The 16,973-nt window shown below is 36.8% G+C and overlaps 1 protein-coding gene across 2 annotated transcripts in view; it reads right to left on the reverse strand.

The window, feature by feature from the left end:
* Positions 1-2,129: 2,129 nt before the first annotated feature.
* The window catches only part of Prrx1 (paired related homeobox 1), a 70,097-nt gene continuing 55,253 nt past the window's right edge, over positions 2,130-16,973 (reverse strand). Inside the window, exons 3-5 of one of the 2 annotated variants that reach the window (XM_020186253.2) lie at positions 15,216-15,397; positions 11,383-11,454; positions 5,302-5,439 (exon numbers count right to left, since the gene is read on the reverse strand). In XM_020186253.2, coding sequence (XP_020041842.1) covers positions 11,400-11,454; positions 15,216-15,397 — 237 coding nt within the window. In that variant the 3' untranslated portion in view covers positions 5,302-5,439; positions 11,383-11,399. Of the gene's footprint in view, positions 5,440-11,382; positions 11,455-15,215; positions 15,398-16,973 lie in introns of both variants that reach the window. The other variant, XM_020186252.2, reaches the window with a different exon arrangement.

The following is a 16,973-nucleotide window of genomic DNA, read 5'->3' on the forward strand; positions in this document are numbered from 1 at the left end:
CTACTTTTTCTTAACTCTGGAATAATAACTAAGGGGCTTAATTCTCCTCCTTTCTTTCAAACTGCTCCTTTTAAGTAGACTCCCATAGTCTTCTCCCCAGTGGTAGACATTCTTCAAAGTTCAATTTTCCTCCCTGGACTGAAACTACTTCCAAAAGTCTTTTATGGGAATTAACTATTTCTGTCACAATGACACGCTATCATTTTGAAGTAGCCATTCATTTTTATATCTCAAAGTGTCACTTTCATAAAAATTAATTACAAACTTCTGCCTTCATCCTTGACCTTGGTATCAACTCCTACTTTCATGTCTTCATGTACTAGGAGCTTATCTGGAGTTTTCAGTTTCAATAATATGTCTAAAACTGCAATTATCTTCTTCTGGGACTAGGTCTCCATTTTTGTGGGCTTTGGTCATTTTTATCAGTGATTCAATCTACTAGTCACCAAGGTTTCAAACCAGTTTTATGTTTGACTCAATTCTCTTCTTGCCATGAAGTCCTATTGATTCTTTTCTTACAAGATGTTCTCTATTTATTCTGTGTGTGTTGGGGGAGGTTTTGTCCACTACCACGGTCTTTATTTAATCTACTTCTAGTTCTTATTCTGGTGTAGTTTATCTTCATTGTCTTGCAAGAATAATTCTGCTAAAATGGCAAATTTTTGCATGGCATTTTTCTTTTTCTGCTTAAAAATCCTCAACAGATCCATATGCTCTGAGGAGAAGTTTAAACTCTTTGTCTCAAGATTAAGGCTCAGCATCAATCTTCAGTATTTTCTTCCTCTGCTTTATCCTATTCAGGATCATCTTGCTACGTTTTCCTAAGCCAAATTTCTCATGTCTGTATCCCTGCCTTATCCCTTCCTCTTCACTTTCCATCACTCTCTCTTCACTAGTCCAAACATTTTTTATTGTTGTGCTGGGTGGGGGTACATTGTGGCACTTACAAAAGTTCTTACAATATATCAAATATATCATACACGAGTTCACCCCTCCGCCATTCTCCTTTATCCCTCCCCCTCTTCCCCCATTCCTGGAACACTTTCAACAGGTCTCATTTTTCCATTCACATGCATGTGTACACAGTATTTCAACTATATTCATCCTCTCACACCCTTTCCCCACTTCTTCCCCCCTCCCACTGGCACCAATCTCCCCAGGCAGGACCTATTCTGCCCTACTGTTCTCTGATTTTGTAAAGGAAAAAAAAAATGACATTGTTTGTTTGTTTGTTTAAGATAGCTACACAGGAACTATCCTTGTGGCATTTCCCATGGATAAATGTATTATAACCTGAATAGTTTCATCTCCTCTATTTTTATTCTACTATAGTCCCCTTCTTATGGTGGTTTCAACAGATTTATATTCATTCTTGTATAGAGAGTACATCAACCATATTCATATTCACCTTCTTAACTTCCTTCTTTTACTCTCCCCCTCTCATATGTGACCTCCCTTTAGCCTGACTTGTTTTTCATAATACTGCTATATTTGTATCAGGGAATCTCGAGTCTCAGTGTGCTATAAAACACTTTTCCCACTCCAACTCATGGTGTTTTCTTTCTTCCTCTTCTGGAATCCTTCTGTCTGCTCTACTTATTTGATATTTATTGATTTACTGTCTTTAATTGTTGCATAAACTTGTTCATGTTCAAGTTGCCTTTTGTACCAGTTTTATTTGGTATGAGACCAGAATCGGTGTCTCACATTGTGGTTTTTCTATTCTCCTCATTATCATGCCTCTCTGCTATGCACAATGGGTACTTAAAATGTTTTATTTTTCTACTTTTGTATTCTAAAGTAAAAAAGATATGCTTTATATGAAGTCTTTATTGTTACATAGTATCTAGTTTTATGGATGCTAAAGATGTTGGTTAAAAAATATTACTAAACTCTCAGAAAAGTTCTACCTTACAGTTATCCCCTCTTCCTCTCAGTTGTCTTTGTTTTTGAAGAATAAGATTCTTTTCCTCTTTATAAGAAATAATATCACACTCTGATGAAAGTTCTCTTATTTATAAATCTTTCTTACCTTCACTCTTCAGAATGTCATCTTGGATCCTAGTAGTTCTATGCTTTTGAAGTTCAAAGAGAAAGACTCAGCACTCAACATATACCATAAGACACTATAGTATCCTTCTTTCATTTTATTGAAAAGAAATCATTTCTATTCTAGCGCAAACAATGTATATTTTACATCATAAAGCAAGATATAATTTACATATTACATTTCTTATGAGATCTTTATTACCATTATGTCATTCCCTTTTTTTATTAGGTCACTGCTTCTGGTTTAATTTAACCTGCTAAGTACCTACAAATCAGCATCTTGTTTGGGGAGGGATTGATGACACAGTTCATAGTATTCTTCTTATCTGGGTATAATGATGGTGAGGAACAGGGGTAGGCCTTGGTGTTTGTGGCCCTGACACCCTCTTCTGACAACTGGCTTAAGAGCCAGTTCCTCAAAATTACTTATTAAACTTGTAATTTTTTTGAAAAAAATAAAAATAAATGAACAAAAGTGAGTGCTAGTACTACATGCATACTTCTTGATCAAGTGTTCAGATAACAGATGCTTGTGGCATTGGTCACCAGCAATAAGCATTGTCATGACTAACCAGTACTGGTTACTCTGTGAAATTCCCAGACGTTGCTTGCCCAAGGCATTGAATAAAATCTCCCAGTTCCCTTACCATTCAGATTTATGGGGTCAGGTTTTCTACTGACCACTGGAAATGGATGTCAGGATGAAGGTTTCAAATGATTTTTTCACATGACCCTCTACTTTTCCACTCCCTCTTCTAAGATTTTCTGCTCCTTAGCAAAACCTTTTAGTGTGTGATTTATTCCTTGTCTATAACCCAAACCCTCTTTTAGCAGTTTTCCCCAAACTCCAAACCCCCAAAATTTCCCAATCTCTCAGATTGAATTTACTTCACAAATCAAAGAATATTCCCATCATCCAGGGTATAGTTAGTGTTCCTTTTAAACTTGGTAATCCACAGCAATTAGTGGAGAGAAAGAATGAGTGGAGAGACTCCTTAGAAGCAAGTAATGTGTTGGTCAGCCAGCTTATCTGAACCATTCTGTAATAAATGTCTAATTAGTGAGTTAAAATAAGAGGGAGTCAGTGGTGAGAACAAAATGCAAAAGATGGGTTTCCTTCTTATTAGTGAAAGAAGTACAGGATCATTTGAAGTACATTTTCAGATTGGTGGCTCTTAGACTGCAAAAATATTACTATTAGCTCAATCTGATATGCCACGGGAAATACAAATGTGTGCTAAAAGTGCATCTTTCACCCCAAATTCCTTGCCTGTCACTCACAGTACAGAGTTGGCATATTTGGCCAAAATCAATCTAAATCTTTTTGACCACTGCATAACTAAAATTATAACCAAGCTGATCAGGATGAGAATATAAGTTAAAAATGTCTATTGTGTATGTGTCTTAAATTATTCTTTGGTCAAATGATGTGAGTTTTGAGACATCTGAAAATATAAACCTATTTCTCATTTCCAAATACAAGGTTATAAGTATGTACAGCAAGGTAGCATTTCCTTGCTAGAAAACAAGGCTTCCAGGTACCATATATTTCATTAACATTGTACACTTTTATAGTCCCTTTCCTCCCATGGCTACAAAGTGCTGGACATACAGAGAATATAGGAAAGAAAGAAGGAGCAGATGAAGAGGGCCTCACAACACCCCTGTGAGGTAGGTAAGTATTGTCAAACCCATTTTATAAATAGGTAAACTGAGGCACAGCATGGTAATGTGGTTTGGTCAAGTCCACCTGGCAATGGCTAGGAACAAAGAGAAAGAAACAAAGAAATATCATCCCCGGCTGCCAGCCCTCAATGATAAACTTTATTTCAAAACACTAAAAAACAAAAGCCCATAATTGCTATTAAAATGTTTGGAATTTAGACAAACCATTAACTATTCCACTTAAATATGCATCATATCTTTTATATTTCTGTTGAGTAGAGAAAGAACAGATTATCAAATAACTTTCCCTCTTCTAAGTGTATTTACCATGACAGATCAGAATACACCAGCAATTCACCAGAGCCCAGGCTCCAAACTCAAGGACATTTTTATAGTTTCAAATTATTTTTAATTCATTGAAAGCCTGAATGTTAAAATAAGACCTGTTCTCAAACAGCTGCCTTGCCAACTGCTCTGTGGCCTTAATGAGAAATTTATGTAGAATAAGAAAAGAAGAAGCTTAATTAATGTCTCATCCCTGTAGAGAAAAAGACAATGTTGATAATATGAACTGTGCTTTTGGTAGTGTTTGAGAAATGCAAACTCAAGCTTGCAATATTTTATATATATATAATATATAAATATATACAGTATATATATATATGTGTGTGTGTGTGTACATTAGACTACCCTTAAGGCACCAAAAAGATATAGGCCATGCCTTTCACAATTCAATCTCTGTTGTCCTAGAGAAATTTCTCTCCCTCTTTCAAGTGAAAAATATTTCCTCTATCAAATAGTCTGTGACAGCAAATTGTTCAAACTCAACAAATATCTTTAACTTAAGATGGTTGAGTCTTTGGATAGGAGTGTGAAGTGGTGATGGTGATATTACAATCTATAGTTTAGAGTTTAAATCTGTAGCTTAGATCTAGAATTTAGAGCTTAGAATTCACCAGACACAGCCAATCAAATTGATTAGAGAGATTAGACAGACCAATGAGGAGAACTTGTACACAATTTTTTTTCTGGTAGCTGATGGAAAAACCCTACTATAACCAATAGACAGAGACAATGAGAAAGGAAAGCATGTCTGGCACAGATTTTTCAGAATGACTTTGGCTTTTCAAAAGCTCCTAGAGAGAACTAGAAAGAGGACAAAGTAAGGCACTGAGGCCAAACAGATTGATGAGAAGTTCTGGGTGATCAGTCTGAATATTTATACATATTTCTTTGGCTGCTGCAGATTTTTTTTAAAACCTCATATAATTATGGGAGTGGGTGGACTGAACCTAACTGAAAAAGCTTGGAGTATATCAAGCAAAGCATGAATAGAAGGAAAAACAAAATAAACACACACAGAAACAATGATGGTGGTATCCAGAGGGAGGAGGAATATTTGTTAACTAATTTTCATTTTGCTCCTCTCCTGCTTTTCTCTGCCATGGTCCCAATATTTTAGTTCTGTTTTTTTGTTTGTTTGTTTGCTTCTACATATTTTTTTTCCAGCAGATGAAGAAATGACAGAGCAGGATAGGTGTCTTATGGTTTTTGATTTCTTCTTAGGCCTGTTTAATTTTTTTTCCTCAGTTGACTGTTGGCACCTGGTTCCTCTGTAAACTATATTCCTTGGCCTTCAGTCTCAGGTTGGCAATGCTGTTGGCCATGTTGATGCCCTGTGCAGGGCTATTGTTGGCACATGTGGCAGAATAAGTAGCCATGGCGCTGTAGGGACAAAGGAGAGAGCAGGGAGAACAACAGGCATTAGTTTCACAAAGCTGCGAGTCCCTGCTCCAGGTGGATGTACTCTCAGGATGGGGGCAGGCAGGGTGGGTGGGTTGCACTAGATGACCTCTAGGGTCTCGAACAAGCCCAGCTTACTATTAGTCTAAGGCATTTGGAAAAGGGTGGCCATGTCTTTCAGGTCAGGGGAAAGCAGAGGAGAGTGAGGCCAGGGGAGGGAGAGGTATTTGCTGTGTTGGATATAGTGAGTAATGATTTATTTCTGGGGTGAGAGAAGAAAGTTGCATGGCAGAGTGTTCACCAGCTGACTAATGAAAATGGTATTGAATCTCTCTTTCTGCCTGCATCACCCAGCCTGTGGGAACAGTGAGGAAGAAAAGCAAGCATTTGACAGTAAACCGATGGGAATTTTGCATCTTCACTCTAAGTAGCTAACTTTAATTCTAATGTATTTTAGATAATCAGTAAAATACCATAATAATGTCCTTGAAGAATCAGTTCAACAACCAACTGCAACTGCTCTGCCACTCTTCATTTTCTGTTTGATAGTACCAAACATTGCTGAATAAAGGTGCTCCTACTGACCTTGATTTTATAACCTTTCCTCAAAAGTACTTAAGTTGCACATACTGCCTTTTGGGTCAGTTATTTTGGAAATGTTTAAATTTGCTAAATAAATTATCAAAGTTTCCAATTTCAGCATTCTTGACCTTAGAGGTAACTGGTTTTCACTGTCCATATTGCTGAGAAAAACCGTGAAGTTGTTTTTCATTGTCAAAGATTGTAATTAAGACCTAGGAGCACTGTGGGGGAGAAATTTATCATTGGGTTTCTATTAATTGCATCCATGAATCTCTTTTAAAGGAGAAAGAAATGGTGTATAGATTTAGATGCAAATTATCCTTTACTTTATGGGACATAGTTAAAAGGAAACTCATTTTTAACTAATGAAAGTGTTTCTAGTTGTTTCTAAGATTAGCAAAATCCCTTTCAACTAAGGACTGGGATAAATAGACTTATAAATTGAATGATGTGCTTTTTCTGTTGCCTGCATTCTGATGGAATTTTGTCAGCCACACAGGAGTTTGTAGTTCTGGGGATCAAATGACAATTGTGATCAGAAAGAGAAAACTAAAGCTACTCTACAAATACAGAGAATGTATACTCATCTGGGACACCACATAGTCAAGACTTGTAATAGCCTACTTAAGCACAGTCACTAGCAATTAACTCAGGAAAATTAAGTTAAAGATATACAATTAGTTTCCGATCCCTCAATTTTCCCAGAAATACACATCTTTAAAAACCATATAGCATTGGTATAAGCATTTAGGTAAGTGGTGTGTGTGTGTGTGTGTGTGTGTGTGTGTGTATGTGTGTCAGGGGGGAGGGCAAAGAGAGAGAGAGAGAACCTGTGTGTACATATGTCATGGCAAAAGGAAAAAAGACTCAGGAGTGTTACAAAACAACTACTCTCTATTTCATTTTTGCTAGCTTCACTCTAATGAATCATTTCTGAGTAAACATTCTTAACTCCCTCCCAGACAAGTGTAGATTCTCCTATATCACTCTGTTCATCTGCTTTTAGCACTTACTTTATTTGTAATCAATAACTTGTTTAATATCTATTACTGTCCTCAAGTATAAGCTCCATAGATCAGCTATCACCTCTACCTTGTTCACAATTATATCGTCAGGTAGACCTGACACCACACCTCACACACATTTGTTGTTTAATAAACTATTTAATGAATAGACAAAGAACTGAGACAAATCTAGATATATTATGATAAAACTAATTCCTGCTCAGTTTCACTGATCTCTGTCATTGGTTGTGAGAATGAGAATGATATTTCTTTAAAAGAAAGTGACAATATTCTTTTATTCTTAAAAACTAGTCCATACTGTAGATTTTAAGATCTTAATATAGAAAGAACAAAATCAGAACGAGGAGCCAATGGTTGCATACTCTTGAATCCATAAACAGTCATTTCAGAATAAAAATGAAAAAGTAAATATCAATACAGTTAAGACTTATAAAACAGACTGTCACTTTTACCATTGTCCACCAAAGGACAGAAACAGAAGAGTCCTCAGCTAAAGTAGGTTTAAATTGAGTGAGCTGAATGATCAGAACGAACCATTAAGACAGGAAAAGTTTTGGGTTTTGTTTTCTCAGAATGTACCAACAAATACCATTTATTTCAGAAACCTGTATCAATCATTTTTTTGTCTTTTTTTTTCTTTTTTGATGATAGGGATTGAACCCAGGGCCTCATGCATGCTAGGCAAATGCTCTACCACTGAGTTATATCCCAGCTCCCGCATTAATCATTTAATTCCTAGATGAATTGCAGACCTCTATTCAAGACCCTACAGGAAATATATATAAGCTCATAAAACCTATAGTCAAGAAATTTCTAGGATATGCCAGGGACCCAGAGATCTAACAGCTGAAAAAAAAAAAGAAAATGATAATTGGATTTGGGAAATATACCTAAATCGTAGATTATTATAAAGTCAACTCAATCAGCTTTCCTTAACCAGGTGCCTGTGAGAGAACTTAGCCCTAAAAATGGTACACAGCACCATTTTAAACACAGAGGACTGAAGTTGGAATTATGAGGTGTTAGGACTAAGAATGAAATTGGGGGCTTCTCAATACATGAGGTTAAAACTTCATGAGAGAACATAGAGGAAAAACAACTTCTCTGGTATTAAATTATAGATTGTCATTGAGTATTATGTTTTTAACTACATGGCTAATCTTCTGAGACATGTTTTCCATTGTTTTAGAATCTGGACCAGCAAAGTCCTAGTTAATAGAAATTCACCCTTTCTTTGAGAATCAAAGATGTGTTGCATTTCCTTAGTATACAAAGGGATTGTTTTGGTTTACTAAAGATGTTATGACTATTTTTGAGTAATGTCTACTATGGTGGTGATTGCAGTTTTGTCTACTAAGCACCATTTTTGTTGCAGATCCTTCATAATCTACTAACTGCACCATCTGGTTTTCTAGGCTGGGGACTTACTATGATAAGATCTTTCTTAGAAATACTGAATTTTTCTCCGCAATGTAGACCAGTCCGTAATATCCAAAATGAGATGAATGTTGATCTGCTTTATCACCCCCCAAAAAAAATTATTAGGAGTTAGGATCCTATATTACACAGGAGACTGGATATTCCCCCAAGATATTTTTCACTTACATGGCAGCCTGAACTTCTGCAGCAGATAATGGTGCCCTAGTCCAATCATATGTTATTATAAGAACACTGTTTTAGAAGTAAGTCTATGGCAAAGCTTTCTAGGAATCACTTAAGTTAGTAGGGCTTGAGGATAAGAAATCAGTTAATATTAGTGAATGAATTTTGAGATTCCCTAGGGGAATCAATAAGTGGTAACATTTTCACTTGATAAATGTTTAAGAAAGTCACAAAAATTTATCTAACTTATTTCAGCATATCATGACTCTGGCCATGTAGGATAAAAGGATGAGGCCATCTTAATTTACTGCCTCTTAACAAATGTTTAGAATATGTCAACCTACAAATATGGATTCCAGTGATATTTTGTGCATATACTAAAGAGTATGTTTCCATTCAGTAGTTTGTCATGGGTCTAGTTCTACAACTTGAGCTAAATATGCCATATAGTTAAGAACTGGACAGTCTTTTGACATACCAGTGACAAATAAAAGACTTGTTACAGTTCAGAAAAAAATAGAATTAAAAAGTGAGTACTCTAAGACTAGTTTAGTCATGCTTCAAACATGACATTGGAAGACAGAGAGTACTTGCTTCCTAAAGTGACAACAGACACAAGAGAGCCTTGAATGGTTGCCAATCTGAATGACTGTTCATGGCCACCTGTTTTCTATGTCACGGAAGTTTCTAAAGCTTCTGCTCTAGAAAAAAGAAAGAGAACCCTGAAATGTGAAATGTCTTTCCACAAGAGAAACACCAGAGGATAACTTGTTTTCAAGCAATTTATGGGTCATTCAGACTATGTAAAATGACCAGTCCTTCCTATACAGGATTAAACTTCCTGGGATAAAACACTAAGACTGAAACTAAGTGATTTGTATAGATTAAGCACAGACAACAACCAAAAGCCTGCTTAACAACACAGAATCTGCCTGCAAGTCTTGCCTTCTGAGTAACAGCCATTTATTTCTGTAAGTAGGGTACAGATATGAACTGAGTCTAGGAACTGAGTTTACAAGGTTGGTAAAGCACTATTTCTACTGAATTTTTGATAAAGTTCTTTGTGTCTGTGACCAAAAACTACATTGCCAAATAAAATGCATCGAGACATTAGAGATGAAAAAAAAATGCTTGTATCTCAACTGTTGACTCATCGAGTCTGCGCTAGGACTTCCACAAAGCTGACACATTTAAGTAAGCTTGAAAATTTTTCATTTCCTTATTTGGAGATTCCTAGCAGATGCAGCCCAGCTCTAGACAGCAGAATGCAAACCCCACCAGCAGGGTTGGAATAATGTTTTCACTGGGGATACGTCATTTATGATCCATTCAACCCACTCTGAAAGGTTGCTGTGAGGAAAAATGTGTTAAAATAACTGCAAACACAGAGAAAGTACAGAAAATACTATTAATGGTACAATTTTAAAGCCAGGAAACTTATAGATAACTACTCCTCGGCATCCAATCACTCATAATGTACATCTTATAAATCACAGAACAATTGCGGATGACTTAAGAAAAAATAATACTTGACTCTGTTTTCAACTTTAACATAGTTTTCTATTAGGCCCTTTTGACCAAATGATGGCAAGCTGTTTAAAATTTCACCCCAAAGACAAATGTGTTGGCCTAAAAAGACCATCGGTCTCCCTGAGAATCTAAGATATCACCAGCTCAATATTTCTTAAAAGCTGTAGAGCTTGCAGTTTTTGAGACTCTGATGTGTAGAGGCTGAAGACCATCTCTTTGGTTTGTTCTTTTGTCAGTGCAAGAATAATGGAGATATAATTGCTTCATCTAAGCAAATTCAATACCAGTTTTCCTAGGGAAATTTACTTCTAAAGAAAGATCCCATCAATGCTTTTGAAAATGGTCTGGAGTGGCTTACACAGCAATTTCTTTTGAAATTCAGAAGTTGATTTTTTTGGTGTGTAGGGGGATAGTGTGGGTTGGATTCAGGGTATCATGCTTGTTAGGCAGGTGCTCTACCACTTGAGCCACTCCCCCAATTCTGATTTTTTAAATATGTTTTTGGCTCTTTTAAGTGGACACACTTGGACTGCATTTCATTGATAAGCCTTTAGTTTCTACTACATGTTCAATGATCTGTAATGTTTAACTTTTCTTTCTGGCAATTTTTTATATATAAAGCCTCTTGTATTTTACTAGTGCTGTAAAATTTTTTATATTTCTTTTTTGAAATGCACATTGCTTATCTATAGGTTCCAAATGCCCTTGTGAGATATGCAATAGAGAAACTATTGCTAGCAGAAATTTAGATACAAGACTACATAAAAAAATCAATGGTTGGTTGGCCTGAGTAGCAATAGAAGCCAAAATAAGAACATAGTCTTTCTGACCCCTGCATCACACCCCTAAAGTCACTTAAAGCCTCACTATTCAATGTGCGTCTGAATCACCTTGGAGTGGAGCAATTTAGAGATGCAGAATCACAGCCCTACCCTAAACTTAGTCTATCAGAATCTACATGGCAATTCCTGGGCACAGCCATTCTTGAAGAGTACTGCTGTAGACTCTCATACTCTTCTTAATTTTATGGATACATTTTGTTATAACTCTGGCTTCCAACAGTATTCTCCACTCAAGGACCTCACTGCTTACATTTCTAAGACTTCAACCCCCACTTCTTAAGCATAACTAATTCCCCTTTAAAGCCTACCCACAGCAGCCACCCTCCTCCCCTCTGACAAGTTACCTTTTCAGTGTCTTCCGTTAGAATCCGTTATGAAGCCCCTCGTGTAAACAACATCTTGGGAGGGACGAGGATCTATTTTTGAAAGTGTGAAAGGGAGAAATGAGCCAAATGCGTTCAGCAGATGTCAGGCAGTACCATGACCACGACCAAATGAGGGGAGGAGAAGAAGGAAAAGGATGGGGGAGGGAAAATGTGGACAAGGATAGTCAACCTCTCTTTTACTTATCACTACTTTTAAGTCCTGCACTCCCTCTTAAAATGGCACTTTGAACCAATACTGCAGAGCCAGGCCATTTGCTATCTACCTCTTATGGCAACAGAAGTCTCTGGGGAAAGGTTCTTGGCTATTTCATCATCTCAAATACTAGTCAAAAGTCCAAGACTCAGTTGATCATGCTTCCTAAGAGGCATAGCACTACAAGATTAGTCAGTCTTAATAATTGTAGTGCTCATGTGTGCTTTCATTCTTACAATTTGCTTTAGGAAAATAGTTCTGAGCTAATCAGTGACCCTGTGTTCCAAAAGTAAGCTTCCTTCAATTGGCCACAGGTAAATAAAGAAGACACCTTCCAGGAAAGTAATGCCCATGTTAGGGAATGCTTTGCTCCCTCTGGTGACTCAGTTGCCTGCCTGACAGCATCATCTATAATATGTTCAAGGGAATGAGTGAGGTGATGACATGCTATATTTAGAGTGAACCATATGTCCTAATTTTCCAGGGACAGCCCCAGTTTATACCTGTTATATAATATTAACTATTAGAACCACTCTTCTTTCATTCTCAAAAATGTCCCAGTTTGAGTGATAAATGTACAGCCACCATTCCAAATGGAAAAGGCACCCATAAAAATGTGTTGGCTATTTTCCAGCCCATAATTCTGACCATATGCAAATGTGCCTTGGTTTTCTCCTTTCTTATTCCAGGAAGAGCCATCAAAGTCAGAAAACTGTTCTGTCTGACAAACTATCTATTCACTGTCCCTGAGTTGCATGACCAAGCCACATGGTCACCTCAATGGGATGCCCACATACCCCAGAAGGCAGACCTCAGTGGTAGGTATACTTTCACTGATTTGAAACAGACCTTGAATCAAAAGGGAATGTTTAGATAGATTTCCAGTCTTATACTTACAATGTAAAGTTTAATTTGAATAAAAATATGGTAATTTTTTATGCTTAATTTTTTGAAACAGGGTTCGAAAGAGAGCTCACAACCACTAGTTTTAACTCTGCTTGCTGAGTACTTAAACTTGGACAAGTGCTCAGTGTCCTCTTGTTTGGAACTGGAAGAAGGACAGAGCTGTCACACAGGAGTGTTCCAAGGATTAACCAAGAGAATGCCTCTTAACAAATGTCACATGTGAGGTAACTAACTTGACATCCTAGTACCAATAGGAATAGGGAGTTAGTTTTTCCATAACACAAAAGGTCTATCATTTCTTTTGCTTTTCAAAACTTGTTTTTCTTTTACATTTCCTCAACAAAAGTTGTGTTTCCTAGCAAGTTTCAAAGTGTGAAATCATAGTATATTTGATTTTAAACACAGTGGAAAAATCTCAAAGTAACAGAACAGCTTTTAGCCTTTTTGAAAAATTAACCAAAATATAAACACTTTAGTCAACATTGGGTCAAAACCCCCTACTATTGATTAAATTATTGCTTTAACCCATTGCTTTCCTATCTATATTTGGAGATTATTTTATTCTTCATACAGAATATGAACAATCAGTTTCTTTGATATTATTTTAATTAATTTTTACAAACTCTGTATTGAAGAGAAAAATTACATAAAAGCATACCATAAAATGAGTAAAAATACTAGGTTATATGATTTTAAATGAAAAGAGCAAAATACAAAATAATATGTACACTAGGCTACACCTACATAAAATATTGAACTCTAGTCACAAAAATGAACAAACTAGTTTTGTCAATATGGTAGAATTATGTTTTTGAAAATGTATCTAGAATTTCTACATAATCTTTTCAATTAAAATAAGATATTTACCAAAAAAAGCACACATGAATAGCCATAGTAATGATTTCAGTTAGATGCCCACATGCAAAATACATATGATGCAGACACAGGCTTGACCTCTGCTTTGGTCCAGGTAATATAACCCAACACTAATTCAGAAAGGATTTCAACCCCATTCGTGCAGTGTGCTATACTCAGCCTCTCCCTGGTAAGAGCCATGTGGCAGCCATCTGGATTATTTATAGCTGGTGTGAAAAGTTCCTATTCCTGGGTAGGAGTAATGCTTCCTCTTTATGACCAAATTCAAACAAGAGACCTTGATGCATCAGGCATTGAACTATACCCATTTCAAATCAAGACATTTAATGAGTCTGTGGACTACCTGTATTTGTAAGAGAAACAAAGCAGCCTTCTACTTATTTAAAAATATTAAGGAATATGTAGTTTTATAATGGTCTTCCAAATGTGTTTTTAGTAAGTCATATGGGGGGAGGTCTAACATTTAGTTAGGACACACAGATATAATTAATCTTTCAAAATCAGCAAGGCCAGAGTCAATGGGCACATAACAGGACTTTCTTATACATGAGGTCTGTATGTACTAAAACCAAAGTTAATTCAGACTAATTTTACAATAAGGAATATAAAATAAATTTCTAAATGCATTAAAGGTGTTTGTCTGAAGAACCAAGCTGGAACAGAAAGAACATTTAGGTGAGGCTTTTGGCTTTAATAAGAGCTATTAACTTTTGGAAAGCATTTGTGTTTCACAAATGTGACATTTCACATCAGAAGTTCACCTTCAGCTAGAACATAATTTCCTATAATTACCTTAAAAACTTTCCTTAAGGCAATAATTAACCCTAACAATAAAAAGGTAAACAAAAGCATAACAAACAAATTTGTGAATACTTCTTCCACTGATATCACCCAGGAAGAGCATGCATCCTTGACCTAGTTTCTTATAAATTAAAGAGAGGTGGTTTATACTAACCACAATGTGTTAGCCACATGCATCTCAGCTTCCCTTCTGGCATGGACTTATGTTTTTGAACAGCATAATAAATGGAGGTTAAAAGCCTCTCAGTGAGACTGAAATAGTATTGTGTTATTTGCTTCTTCAAAAAAATTCAAAAGTTTAGTGTAAATTATACATTCTTTTTAAACACACACACTCTCTCTCTCTCTCTCTCTCTCTCTCTCTCTCTGATTCCCAAAGAAATCTTCAGTTAAGTAGATAAGAATTAGCAATAGAAGAGGAAGGCATGAGGGGCGGGGTTCATAAGAAATACCCAACTACTAACAAGAGCTGAAGTCATGAAAGTGATAAGAATGAACTTGGGTTTTCTTTCCTTCTCTCTCTCTCTCTCTCTCTCTCTCTCTCTCTCTCTCTCTCTCCTTCCTTCCTTCCCTCTTCTCTTCTTTCCATTTTTTTTTTCTAATTTAAAGCCAATTTTAAAAGTTCACCTTTGGTCTTACTCTTGGAGCATTAAATATTAATTCCCAACTTGAGCATAGTTAAACAGATCTATCTTAATTTGGAAATGGGGTAGTTTTCTTCCAGAATAATTGTAACAGAGGCATCGGGCACAGCTCAGTAATGATCATTTCCCATCTTTGAAACCTTTGCAAGAGTTCCTGAGTCCAAGAGGAGATTGCTGATGGCCTGCCCCTTTCTGTGTTCCTGGGGCAACTAGTAATCTCCTGTGCAAATGTGGGGATCTCAGCAAGTTGAGTGTCTCTGAAGAGGTTAACTCAGTAAAATATGTCAGCCAGCTACAAAAGCAGCTTTGAGTGTGACCGATCAGTGAGAAACATGTGAACTGGAGCAAGGGAGAGTGGGCCAGTCATTCACCTGTATGGAGAGGCTGTCCCCCAGGAGAGATAATCGGTGGGTCTTGGAGCAGGCCGAGGTACGATGGGCTGCTCCACAGCAGTCACGTCTCCTGAGTAGGATTTGAGAAGGGAAGCGTTTTTATTGGCCAGCATGGCTCTCTCATTCCTGCGGAACTTGGCTCTTCGGTTCTGAAACCACACCTGGAAGATGGTTAGGAGGAGGGGACAGAAGGAAGGGGAGGAAAAAATAAAGAAGAGGTTACATGAATGAAATTCTGGTTGGTTTTTCTGTATGCCTTCCCAAGAAAGACACAGGAGGGCTGTGGAATTCTTCTTAGAGTAATAGAAATAAGCCATAATTCTTCTCTAGTAGGCCAGGTTACAGAATTCTTAAGGGTAAGACTAGGGGGCTGGGAAGTACCTCATTGGTAAAGTATATGCTTAGCTTGTATAAAGCCTGGATATTTTCCCCAGTATCAAAACAAACAAACAAACAAAAGAAAAGAAATAAACCAAATAATACTATGGAAATATTACAATGAAATACCCCCCTTACAATTGATGTATGCTAACAAAAATAAAATAATAAACCACCACCAACAACAATAACAAAAGACCATGAAATACTTCCAGTAATCAAGACTCCAGAGGAGAAAAAAAATGGAAGTGGGTATTATAATTGTAATCAAGAAAAACAGAGGAAATGTCACTAGGCTTGTGCACATAATACTTACTAGGCATTCAAAGAAAAGTTACCATCTCTCCAAAAGTATACCCTCTGACAAGGATTTAAGAAGAAAATGGTTTGTTTGGGAGGTGCGACAGATGCCATTAGGGGAGTGAGGAAGCATCAGAAGAAAAGCCACCACTAAAGATGCTTCCCCAAACCAGTGATCCCTGTGTGAGTGCAGAGACTCTGGAGACAGGACACATACTCAGAGCTATCCCTTGCCTGCAAAAGGGAACTATGCACACTGGCTGCTGTCAATCATTGATTATTAAGCTCCAAGGACTTCTGACATGCTGAACCCAGGCAAGGGAGTCTTTTTAAGTTCTAGACTGAAATTCCTGGCAGAGAAATATAGACACTAAAATTGAGAAGTTGCCTGGACACACTCATTGGTAAGATTTGAGGGATGTGGGCAACACTGACAGCATCACAGTAGCTAATAGTAAACTTGTCATTTATTAAGACCTACTAGGGCTAGTAATCTATGTAGGCATATTACATACAGTATTTCTACTCATCTTGGTGATTCCACACATTAGGATATATCACTTCTAATTTAGCCTTGAGGGAGCAGGTTCAATGAGATTAAGCAGTTGAAGCTCACACAAATAATTACTGACTGAGTTTTTCTAATACAAAGATGTCCAGTCATGACCATACAACTTTTCCAGACTGCTATATAATTTTATGTATTCATTTACTTATTCAGCAAGTCTTTATGGAATACCCACTATGGTCCAGGCCCTGTACTATAAGCTGGAAAGAGAAAGATGAGAAAGATTTGTTCACTGCTTTCAAACAGCTAACAATCTATTAAATGAAATCATGTACACTTGAAAAACTACAAAGTAAATATTTTAGGTGCAATTTTAGAAGACTATGACAAAGTATGGAAAAAGGAAATTCTACTTTATAGTAAAACAGTTGCATGACACTAGGGGCAACATTCACTTAAAATACCATGTGATCATTGTCCCCATGGAGTCATGACCTTCTCAGTTTTGCCTGAGTGGAAATCAGCAAAGGTAGAAGCTGAATATCTCTTCC

This window comes from Castor canadensis, chromosome 11 (assembly GCF_047511655.1).
Source record: "Castor canadensis chromosome 11, mCasCan1.hap1v2, whole genome shotgun sequence".
Classification (NCBI taxonomy): domain Eukaryota; kingdom Metazoa; phylum Chordata; class Mammalia; order Rodentia; family Castoridae; genus Castor; species Castor canadensis.